Consider the following 12,755-nt stretch of genomic DNA (forward strand, 5'->3'; position numbering starts at 1 on the left):
GTGGTTTTGTTTTGTTTTATTTTTACTTCTGTGTCCTAGATGCAATTGGTAAACGGGCAAACTAACGTCAAATCGCGTGTAACATGTATACCATGACTACAAAATAATGATGATGGGGAAATGCACATTTTACACAATATGAACATAAACATGATTCAATTCTTTATCAATGCCATCGATCGTTTCTCTTAAAATGCACACTATATAATAGGCATCTTCTATAACGGTTCAAAGTGGTAATGAAATTCAATCTTCTTCTTCCAGGCGCGTGTGCAAACGGGTGGGGAGGTGGGGTTTGGATCGAAACCCCTCTGCTCCAAGCGAATTTTCTTTTTAAAATATATTTTTTTGTGGGAGCAAAACATGACCCCCCTAAAACAAATTCACTTTGTCCTCCTCCCATCCGGCCGCACAATTCACTCACAAATTATCATTTGTTTCATATATAATTAAAAGGTCTTAAAATGTTATATTAAGTACCATGTTAAGGTATTGTCAAATATTGTACTGTTGCATCCATTAAACTTTATAAATGTTTGGAAAGTTCTTGCTATGCCTGTTGACCGATCTACAACAGGCCTTAGAGTATTCACAATTCGCGTCAATCATTTACGAGTTCTGCAAGAACAAATTATGTTGACCCATTTTGACCCGTCATGACCATGTAAATGATGACCTAAATTTAATGCAAAAACAAAAAGATTTTTGCCATATTTCAGACTTCATCCCACGAGCCCGATTTTTTTGGTGTGATTTTAACTTTAAAACTATAAAACATGTAGGACCTATACCAGAAGTTTTTAAATGCTGTAAATAATGTAACCTAGTACCTTTGTTTTGATGGGTGACCATTTTGTATCTAGGTATTTTGCGTGGTAAAAAAAACAAAAAAACAAAAACACCCAAGAACCCCACCCACCCCCCCCAAGATAATTCAGCACAGCAAACAAAAACATTTGATTTTAGTACACCGATATTCAGAACCCAACTAGGTTTCTTTTTTTTTCTTTTTTTTGGGGCGTCTTAATATTACATGGGAAGATAGTGTTGGATGCAAAACTCCTTTTTAACAAACAGTTCTGTGCATATCTCCTAAACCTTTGACATAGACATTAGATCTAATATTTAAAAAGCCATTACAAACACTTAATAATTCACGACCATCACAACCAAAAGACTATCTGCTTAATTGTACTTATTTACAGACGGGGAGTCGTAAACGGTTTAGCCCAATATTAATCAGCATTTTTGGTTCAATATTACTATAAATTCGAAAATTCTGTATTGTCATTCCAATTTCTTTCTTGATGATGTCTTCATAACCAGACTTATTACGAGTTTTATTGGCACTGTAGTAACAGCAGATTTCCCATCGAATACTTTGTATCCTGCCATGGTCTCTTCACTACCTTTGTCCATGATGATAAATTTCTAAGAAAGTAATACTTTGGTGTTCAATCTTCACACTAATCCACGCAACTCTAGTGTACAATCAAATAAATTAGTTTCGTCAAGCAGAGTACAGTGTCAAGTGAAGCACTCGCCCACATCAATAACATCCTTCTCAATGTAAGAATCCAGAACCAATCCAATTGCAGTGTGTTTAGGTCTCATTCATCTAGTTTGCAACTGCCGTCATACCCCCTCCACAGGAAAGAAATCATTGTGATTGTTGTTATTTTTTAAAGCTGTTAACTCATCAACTACAGAACGGACAGAATGTGAAAGACACATCAAAACACCATGCATATGAATCAAATAATATAAAGAAAAAATAAATCACATTTTAAACAAGTTTTATTTATATCATTGTATAGGCTAGACGAGTCCTACTACCATTCCTCATGCACCTACACTATCCTGATAATCCATGCATATTTCTAACAATCTGTACCAGGTTCATGATTAGTTTCAGTACCAGCAGATTTCATGAACTGCTGTCAATAAGGGTGGAAACTTTTGCAGTTAAAGCAGTTCAAGTCCGAGCATTTGGCAGACAGAAATCATGATATCCTCAAAGATAGCAATATGGCATCATCAATGTACTGCTAATAATAATTATAAGATCTTTCAAATATGTCTCTGCTTAAATTCACTTTACCTTCATGTCCAGAAATACAATTTTCACAGTGATAACACAACTAGTTTCCTTCGAGTATTTATTAATGTGTCCTACACAGATACTTGTACCAGTTTGTTGGCCTAACACTACTTTTGGTTGGAAAGGTCAGTTCAAATTCACTGTTGCACTTATTTTGGTTAATGAATGACAAGACTGCTAACAACAGAGCCAAACTGACAGTTGCACTGTGTGAGTATTGCTAGAATGAAACATAACTGTCCAATAGCAGCACAACTGGAAAAAACCACAACTGACTAGTCCCCTGTGAGCCAATATGAGCTGCTTGGTGAACAATGTAGGCCAGCAATGAAGATGAATAAAATGTTATCTGGATTGTCATGGGTATTTTCATCTTCACAGATGCAGTACATACAGGTCTACCGAAGACAAAGTTCCTTAACTCTGTTTAAGCTATTTATTTTAGAACTGATGAACTACAGTATATTTACTACCCATGTCCATATTTGTTGACCAAATCTGGTTAAATAATACTTCACGCATTGGTTCAAAACTGTGATTAAATGACTGACATGGAAAACCATCACAGAATGTACAAATCGTTAGAGGTAAACCTGCTCCAGCACCTGTACTGTTAGGTTGTAAGAAGTTATAGCCTAATAAAAACTCAGGGCTAGCTCTGGCACTTGCCAAATTCGCCAATTTTAAACACAACTGGAGAATTTTATTTGAATTTGGTGAAAGAATTTCATGTAATGATTGTTATTTTCTTGAAAATGATGGTGGGTTTCTGCAAATTTGAGAGTTTAATGGATAAATTTGGTGAAGTTTTCTACACACCCAGAGCTAGCCCTGCAAACTTACTGACATCAAGTAACAAACCTTTTTAACCAGGGTTCAACAAATCCACTGTTAATTTTTGGTCTGGGCTAGTGGAAATTATCATTTGTAGTACTATAATACATAGGGTACTAGGTTAGTCACAGCTTCTGTGCGGACTTGCAACTTTCTTAAGCATTTGTCGAACACTGTTTTTATCTCTTTTACAACTAAATTTTATAATCATGTACATTCATTCTACTAGTTCAGATTGGTTTGAACATTGATGGTGGGATATAAAATGCTCTCCTAAAATTATGTAGAAAAGCAACTGCTTGAGTTAATAGAAGAATTTTGGTGAACCCTTATGGCAGGTTTGACCACAATAATACATATCTGTACACAAACACATAAAACTTGCTACAGTATCTCTAATGATGATCTTTGCTATAGCTTTGTATTCCAGAAAATGGCACAAACATAATTCATGTTTATGATATGATCAATGCAAAAGTTTTAATTCTTGTACATGTATGGTGAAGGTGTTCCAGCCAACCAAGTGCATTTTCTTCTGTCGTAGAAAACATTCAGTAACAAGACTCCATCGAATATTACTGTTGGTTGAAGTTCTACATTACTTGCTTGAAAGTGAAATGTTTAAATATGACAAGAATCACTTTTTGTTAATGCCTGGAGTTTATGATTATTTATACAACAGTTCTGAAGAATTTCACGTGGACCGTCTTCTTAAAATATATTTTCCTTTCTGCAGCTGTGACAGATATATTCTCAACTTTGTGTTGTCTGAAGTCTTTCTCACCCAAATCTAAAATAATAGAAGGATTTTTTAAAAGCAAATACACTCTTATAAATTATCTGCAAAATAGATAAGATTTTGTTTAGTGTGAAGAATATAAAAAAAGAGAAATTATTTCAACTTGTAAACAGATGTTGATATTGACAAAAGTCCAAATAATAGTATCCGACTGTTAAAAGCCCAATATTTCAGACTGTATTATAATATCTGAAATAAGGTCTTAATTTGACTTACATCCAACATGTAGGATTAGCACAGTTAGACACCTAATATCCTAAGTATTTTTCATGTCGAGGTGTCGTTAAATATCCCTCCCTCCATCCACATCCATCTCCATCCCTCCAATCCATCCCTCCCTCCCTCCCTCCATCCATCCATTCATTAATTTTAACATGAAGGGCAACCTACCTCTTGAGCTCCTACCCCTGTAATAACACCACAGATCTTTCCCCCTTCCTTTGATTCAACATAGATGGGCTGATTTCTGTGAAACCTGAATCAATGAATTATTTAAAAACATAAACAAGATGAACATCTATTACCAATGCTTATACATAGTTTAAATTGTTTCCATTACTATAGATACAATGTCTACAATGCATTGTGCGTAAATATCAAATGAATGAATAAATGAATCAAACATGGTTTGTTTTGTTTTTTTGTATACAACATATATTTTTTAAATATTTAGTTACGGCTCACAGTCAAATGATAATTTTAAAACAAAATGGCTACAACATTTAGTATTTGACAAACAGAATGTTATTAAAAACATTCAGGTAATTTTCAAGACATACACTACATATATTTGAAAATATAGGTTAAAACAAACTTCTTTCCAGTGAGCCCTATACCATGTATGGTAAAGTATATTTCTGACATAATAACAGCCACATCCCATCAGTATGAATATTTAATGTGTGTCAATGCCAGATGTTGAAAGATCATGACATTTGACATCAGTATTCAGTAACTATGTATTAATAATAATAATGATACGGTTACAATATTACTACGGAAACCACAGCAAGAATATGAAATACCTACCAGCGCTTGTCATAAAACAGTTTTCCATCCTCCATCTTGACATCAGAGACACAATCAATCATGGCTGGGGGAGGGGTCACCTTCTTCTGGAATGGTCTGCCGCTCACTTTGTTAATGATTCGCAGGTCATCATTAATTTCATTCTCATCCAGGACGAAGTTAACCTGAGGTACTTAGGGTTAAGGAAGATTATTTATACTAATAACACAAGTTAAATATTCTTTATTGTGAAAAACATCATCTGGATGCTGTTCTTGAAATTTAACGTTCGGACAGTCTATAACAATTCCATAAATGCTTTTCTTGCCCACTGGACTGAATCATACAGCTTTTACATGGTGCTAGATATATCTGTCCGGCCGTGACATCATAACTCATGTGTTACAATGATATCTCATGGTTTTTGGAATTCTGTTGAATTACTTTTTCTCCATATTGCTATTTCACATTGTATCATTGTTTTAAAAATATTAAAACAAATTAATATTTTTACCGGTAACTTTATATTTATCGTTAAGTTATGTTTTTATGTCGTTGTATAATGTGGACTGTATTTTTCTGCATATAATTAAAGACGCAGACCCTAGTTTCAGCTCGTAAAAATTAACACTAAGTTTGGTTAAGTTTCAAACCTGTAACACATTTGGATAACGTTACAAGACAGTGAAGTAAGAGTCTGTGAAGTTGAAACGGTGAAATACCGTTAAAAATAAACTAAAACTCAACTCCATAACTGTTACTTCTCAGATGCACATGCGTTTTTAAAAATAATTTAAAAAAACATTTTGTGGTATTAGAAACACCAGGTTGTACGGAAATGGATAAGTTAAACGATAAAATATAAGTAAAGTTTGATTTCAGTGATCATAAGTGGCTCTAATAGTGTGAAAATTAGTTTGTAGATGACGTGTTTATGAATCATTCTACAATAAACAAACGGTAGCTTACAAAATTATTGTTTGTTACTGTATTTAAATGGGGCAAGAAAAAGAATCAATCACAATTGTGCGATGTAGATACTAAGGCAATTTTTTGTAAGGGCCTCAGTAATCCTCGGCCATCCCTTGGGTTGGAATTGTCTTAACTACACCTCACAATGGTGATAAATTCTATTAGTAATGTCAAACATGTATTAATACTTGAGACCAGCATTTAGTTATTATTAATTAGGAAGGCCTATATTCCTATGTGCATATAGAGAAATCGACATCAGATTATACACTTTCTCCAGAGGTTAAAAACCCATGATGATGGAAGATGAAAAGAAGCAAGAGAAAATAAAATTAAACAAGCATTAACCAAACAGTGTAAAATAATCAGCCAGAAATCAAATAAATACATGCACAAGTTTGCCAAGTAAGTGCATGCATGCATGTCTTTTGGCTAATGTTTCATTATTAAAAAGTTTATTAAACTCCAGTCATAAACTGAAAACTGAAATGCAAGATAAAGTTAGTTTGTTTTGTTTAACCACACCACTAGAGCACATTGATTTATTAATCATCGGCTATTGGATGTCAAACATTTGGTAATTTTGACATAGTCTTAGAGGAAACTACTACGTTTCCATTAGTAGTAAGGGATCTTTTATATACTCTATCCCACAAACAGAATAACACATACCACAGCCTTTGAAAATGCAATATAATAAAGCAGCTAAAACCTTTTTTTTAAAGTAAAAACAAATAAGCTTTTTGTTTAGCTTTAGAACAAATTAAAAAGCAGAATTCTGCTACTTAGATTTAAAAAAACAAACAATTCCCATGCCTGAATTAATAGTCATTTTTTTTTGTTGTTTAACGACACCACTGGAGCACATTGATTAATTAATCATCGGCTATTGGATGTCAAACATTTGGTAATTTTGACTCGTAGTCATCAGAGGAAACCCGCTACATTTTTCTTAATGCAGCAAGGGATCTTTTATATGCCCTTTCCATAGACAGGAAAGCACATATCACAGCCTTTGACCAGTTGTGGTGCACTGGTTGGAATGAGAAAAAAAACAATCAATTGAATGGATCCATCAAGGTGGTTCGATCCAGCGACACAAGCACCTCAAGTAAGCACTCAACCAACTAAGCTAAAACAATTATTAAGTGTTAGAGACAAAAAATCAAATAAGATGCTAATTGTTACATGGTTCATAATACTCATAGAGAATACTACATAAGTGGCTGATAAACATATCTACTGGACACAAATGTAGTATTCTATTTCTTACACATCTTAAAAAAGCCAGCTTTAAAATATATTCAACAGTGTTTTCAACTAAAATTATTTATGGCACTAGTGACTGTAGTTAACTTACGCTTCACAGACAAATCAGTTTCAGGTTAACTTATATGTCACAGAGTAATCAATTCCGGCTGTGCTTTTAGTTCATTAGATAGTATGACTGTGGTGACATGGTCATCACTTTGGAACAGCCCATCGTATATCTTTAAATTGTTATCACACATATATATTATTAAAATAACAAATGGATGTTCTCACCAACGGGTGTGCGACTTATTTTGAAATACTACTGATGTGCATTCCTTTTGTAGCTCATTTGATTTAGGATATTATATCATAGCTATTGTGAGGGGATATTTGTTTAAAGTTATATTATGCTTGACATATGATTTAGTTTTTACATTTGTTATAAATTATCTTAATGCCCATACAACCACCAAGGGTACAAGTCAACTGAAACACCACCTAGAAAACCACCAATTTATACAGCAAAAATGATTTTTTTTTAAGACCTGAAAGTAAGTACAATCATTATTTTAAATTTACTCTTTTTCTAAAGAAAAATAAAGAATAAAATCTACTTTATTCAAACACTAGAAGTGACTAAGAGCTATATTAAAGAAAAATAAATAAATAAATACAATACATGTGATTTGTTAAGCAGAAGCAGCTAAATGAAAGGTTAAAACAATGAAGAATGATATCCCTTTGATTGTATTGAGGGATATAGAGGATATCCGGCGAGGGTTTGCGGCGTTTCTCGGGAAGTGGCATCGGTTCATTGGGACGTCTGCGGAGTTTACGCGTGTTGATAGGTTTCACCTCCATGAAGTCAAGTACACCTGTTGAACAAACACAAATATCATTTGTACAATATCTACAAGACTGTTGACGTAAGCCAAGTCAAAACAAAATATAACACACTAAGGGCTGAATTTACAAAGCATGTTTGTGTCTTATATGCGAGTAACTACATATATTTACAATGCCTAAACACCTGTGTTTTAAAAAAAACCAGGCGTCGTAAATGTTTATTTGTAAAATATAATCCCCCACAACATTACAATTTACAGTGTTAAAATGGGTACAACTATTTGTCTATAAAAGACTGTTCTAAATTAAACAAAACAATTCAGAAAAGAAACAAAGAAGGAAATATAATTTAGGAACAAAACATTTAAATTCTTACCTCAAAACAATAACATGTAATTGACTCAACTAACTTATAACTGACAAAGATATAATATCAGATACTAATCAACGTTGATTATTAAAAAAACCCAAAAGGGTGTTTTTATCCACCTGTTATACAGTACAATGGTTTTTACCTCCATTTAAATCCATAGAAACCCTTTCACTTTCAATGATACGTTTCTTTTCCTCCAATTCGGCAATCAAACTTTCCTTCAAGTCAATCTTTTTCTCCTGAAATCAAAAAGAAGATTATTCATATTCCACCCGTGACATATGCAATAAATGTATTCACTTCAATTGAGATATCCTTCACAGAAAGTGGAGGGATTTAGCTCAGTCGGTAGAGCACTCGCCCTGGGGTACATGGATTATTGGATCCAACTACTGTGGCAGATCTATTAGGTTTCCCCCCAACACTAACAATGTCCCACTATCAAAGGCTAAAGTATGTGCTGTCCTGTCTTTCAATTTTGGCAAGTGCTAATGGAAAAATGTAGCAGGTTCTCCCTGAAGACTGTGTCAGAATTACCAATAGCCAATAGTTAATTGATAAATGTGCTCTTGTGGTGTTAAAACAAACTTTAACACTCCCAGGAATGGGTGAAATATTAACAAACAAAATGAAAAGAAAGAAATGTTTTATTTAACGATGCACTCAACACATTATACTTACGGTTATATGGCATCAGACATATAGTTAAGGACCACAAAGATTTTCAAAGGAAACCCGCTGTCACCACTAAATGGGATACTCTTTCCAATTAGCAGCAAGGGATCTTTTATTTGCGCTTCCCACAGGCAGGATAGCACAAACCATGGTCTTTGTTGAACCAGTTATGGATCATTGGTCGGTGCAAGTGGTTTACACCTACTCATTGAGCCTTGCGGAGCACTCACTCAGGGTTTGGAGTTGGTATCTGGATTAAAAATCCCATGCCTCGACTGGGATCCGAACCCAGTACCTACCAGCCTGTAGACCGATGGCCTAACCACGACGCCACCGAGGCCGGTCAAACAAAATGACATGTGGTAATCAGTCTCATTTTATCCCTGAAAATACTTGCCATTCACTAATCACAATAACAAACTATACCTCAAAGTCTTTAACAGCACTCTTCTTCTCTTTGATATAGTCCCTTTCTACCATTTCAAGCTGAAACCAAATTAGTTTGTTAAAATAAAGAATACATAGGTGTATTAAAAAAATTCATTTTTTAAAAACCAAGAAGTGAAAAACTGCACTCCTAGAATGTTCACGAGTGGAATTTGCGCTATAACCCTATTAGAAATGTTCTTATACCAACTGCATCACTGTAAAGTTATTGTGCTCAACCAGACGCTTACATGTTAACATTTTAATGAGTGAGTATAACAATTAAATACACGGCTAATGTATTGGGGCACTACGAAGGTAAATCCAGAAAACAATACGGGGGACAGACAGATAGACAAACCCTATAGTCCATTCTGTTCAGACTGGTAGGGAACTACTTAATACCAGTTTTTTGGGGGTTTTTTATTGATTGATTGTTGTTTTTTGGGGGAGAGGGGTTGAACACACTCAAGCAAAGATTACAAAAGGTCACTGTCATCTGAATGGTTGTAATTGCTTTTATTTCTATTAACTAAAAAATGTAATTTATACACTTTCATCAGTATTGCCTAGTCACTAAGCCTTATTCCTCCATCACCCATCAAACAAGTTACAAGCTTCAATAAATATTTACTTTAGTAAAATTTAAAAGGATACTTAATTTTTAAAAACAAAATTTACTTCACCAAATTTCAAACTTTCTACATAAATGAAGAGAAGCATTATACCTCTAAGTCTCGCCAAATTTCATTCATTCGTAACCGTTCTCTGTACTGTTGGTCAATTTTCTTATTTCGTTTGATATACTCTGGCAAAATTCCACTCTGCAGCATCTGTAACTGTTTCTTCAAGTGGGCCAGCTTATCTTGATACATTCTGAAATCAGAATCAAAATATTTCTAAAATGAAGACTTGCTACAGTATACCCGATAACTCAAAAGTTCCAAAATGTTTATGTGGGTTACCCAGAAGGCTGACACTCACAGGTATATATCAGCTGTATAAGTAAATTCTTCTGTTGTTATTTAGATGGTATATATATCTCAGATGGGAAGACTGCATATAAAAAAAATTCTATTTGTCCATCACCATTAAGAATATTAAGTAGTAATGGTCACCTTGTTGGGTACCTTTCTTTTCAATAATTCCTACTAAAACAATTAAAAAATAAATGCTACTATCCACACTTTTAAATGTTTTAAGTGTCATGAGTGCTTAATATATGGCATATATATGGGTTGCTAGTCATGAATGTTTGCAACACTTTTTAAAGTTTTAATTAGAGAAGGGGTGCAAAAAGACACATTATCCATATTAGTTCTATGAAAATCATTTGACTTGTACAGGTATCTTAAGTCTTTATTCTGTTCCAACTTACTGCTCTTTTATTTCTGTCCTGGGTTGATTTGAGGATACAGACTCTCGTTTCTCTTCAGTCTCACTGGCATCTTCAGTATCTAATTAAATAAAAAAAGATAAAAAGTATGAATTAAAATTATTTTTAGGCTAATTAAAAGGTCTTTTTTTAATAGATCCCCATCCATCTTTTTAGCATTTGGTCTAAATAAATTTGTAATGATAGCAAGCCTGAAAATAAGTGACCAGTCACGGGTGTTGTCCAGTACAAATTTCTAAGTGTACACTTTTTTTTTTACACATACTGAATTTCTTTTAATAAATCTGCACAAGGACATCAAAGAAAACAAGCTGTGATGTGTACAGAAACACAACTGAGTTACAGTTATGTAATTTAAGAGTATTTTTAACAGCCTCTATTGTGTCCCACACTAGTATCCATAAATTTTATCTTTGAGGAAACAATAAAATTTATATTTTATTTTGAGCAATAAAAACATTTTATTTTTATTATTTCAGCAATCTCAGACTGAAAATCCCCCACTTATTTGGTGCCAAATTTGGCACGTGATCAAAACTGTCATTGTGTCTTTTGTATCCATTGACTCTCATCTGATAATTTGTCCTCAATATATTGCAGATTTAATTGGTCATAACTGATGATTTTTAGTTACCGTCAATTGTTTATTCAGCCATTCTTAATAAAATATTAGAAATGTTTCATTTTGTTAGTAGACACAATAACAAGGGATCGGTCTTTCCACAGTCGACTAACACACAAGAATATATGGTAACCAAGCTTTCCTTTTTTTTTAAAGGTGGGAATGAGGAAGGTCGTGCAGCCATCCCCCTCCAATTTCTAACCATCAAGAACACTGAGGTTTCAGTATAATCACATTATTGGTTATTTTATGACCAAGCAGTACAAAAAAAAAAAATGGTTGTTTGCCTGAAATCACCAAATACAATTTAAAGTTGAATTTGGTAAGAGATATATGTCATTTCCAATTCAACAAAAAGCTAATTCGAAGACTGTGTTGTTTGTTGATATATCTAAACTATTTTAAAAAACAATATCCTTAAGCTAAATATTACTTGAATTTGGCTACATTTGGGGGTTTTTGTTGTTGTTTTTTTATCAAATTTGCCAAATTTCTACTAATATTTGACTTTAAAAAAAAAACATCAGCAAGAAAAGATTTTTTTATAATAAACATTGTTAACAGCAGCCTTTGTGCTTGTGATATCATGAGAACTGAATATCAATTTTGCATTCTGATGCATTTGTATGGATGTAAATCCCAATGCAAAAATAAAATAGATTGATATTTCCAAAATGCTCATAATCCATTGCATTGCCAAAGACTTCTATGAGGGTATTTAGGGGCTATGTCTAACTAAACCAGACCTACTTAGCTACTAAGCCAAAAATTCCAATTGCTCAAAGAAAACATCATCAAATGATGAATTATTCCTGTTTTATTTAGTTCTAATCAACCACACAGTATTTTATGGAAATTTAAGTAGTTAACACTACTTTAAAAACGTCTATTTTTCCTAGTAAACTTGACAATTAGTACCTGTCATGATGAATGTCCCTAACTTATTGAAATGAAATTACAATCATATGATATTACGTAAGCACCCAAAAGCAGAAAGCGGAACACAATAATTATCTCCCCTGGAAAAGAGAAAGTGCATCAAAACAACATAAATATAATGGGTAATGGACCTTCATCTGATGCATTTATAAATCCATCTCGGTCTTCTTCTAAATCTGAGCTGTCTACTTCATCATTATATATGTCATCTTCAGCAAAGGACCGTGGAGGTGATACTGAATTTGCCATTTCGTAACATTAATACAACTCAGTAAAACCAAAACATTGCAGTTGTGCGTCTGCTTCTTCTTCCGGTGGCAGGTCGCACGTCTTCGCAACCAATCGATATTTAGTTGTGAAGATTTAATCATCAAATAAATACAATTTAAAAACAATATATCAAAATTGTATCGAACTGTTGCATTTATGTACAGATACATAATCGCTGCTTTATTTGTGTTTACTTTTATCAGTAATACTAATTGTAATTATAATTTTAATAAGTTAGAC

At 33.5% G+C, this 12,755-nt stretch overlaps 1 protein-coding gene across 2 annotated transcripts; it reads right to left on the minus strand.

Annotated features, from left to right (window-relative positions):
• Positions 1-1,779: 1,779 nt before the first annotated feature.
• LOC121368360 (sin3 histone deacetylase corepressor complex component SDS3-like) lies at positions 1,780-12,552 on the minus strand. 2 transcript variants are annotated; one of them, XM_041493053.1, is made up of 9 exons: positions 12,377-12,552; positions 10,667-10,745; positions 10,017-10,164; positions 9,289-9,348; positions 8,330-8,426; positions 7,739-7,843; positions 4,764-4,932; positions 4,125-4,209; positions 1,780-3,725 (listed from the first exon to the last, which is right to left on the minus strand). In XM_041493053.1, exons 1-9 carry the CDS (start codon positions 12,492-12,494, stop codon positions 3,630-3,632), a joined length of 957 nt encoding a protein of 318 aa, XP_041348987.1. In that variant the 5' UTR covers positions 12,495-12,552; the 3' UTR covers positions 1,780-3,629. The 2 variants fall into 2 exon arrangements, with proteins under 2 accessions (XP_041348987.1, XP_041348986.1); XM_041493052.1 differs by having other exon boundaries at positions 7,730-7,843.
• Positions 12,553-12,755: the final 203 nt, after the last annotated feature.

The sequence above is a fragment of the Gigantopelta aegis genome, chromosome 3 (genome assembly GCF_016097555.1).
Source record: "Gigantopelta aegis isolate Gae_Host chromosome 3, Gae_host_genome, whole genome shotgun sequence".
In the NCBI taxonomy this organism is placed as follows: Eukaryota; Metazoa; Mollusca; class Gastropoda; order Neomphalida; family Peltospiridae; genus Gigantopelta; species Gigantopelta aegis.

What these genes read in the sequence shown, in the direction of transcription:
- LOC121368360 (XM_041493052.1), bottom strand. Translation starts at nt 12,494, where the DNA reads ATGGCAAATTCAGTATCACCTCCACGGTCCTTTGCTGAAGATGACATA. An exon ending in AAATTTGGCGAGACTTAGAG is followed by an intron (nt 9,349 to 10,016) that starts GTATAATGCTTC and finishes ATTTGGTTTCAG; the next exon opens with CTTGAAATGGTAGAAAGGGA. An exon ending in TTCTATGGATTTAAATGGAG is followed by an intron (nt 7,844 to 8,329) that starts GTAAAAACCATT and finishes TTTGTTCAACAG; the next exon opens with GTGTACTTGACTTCATGGAG.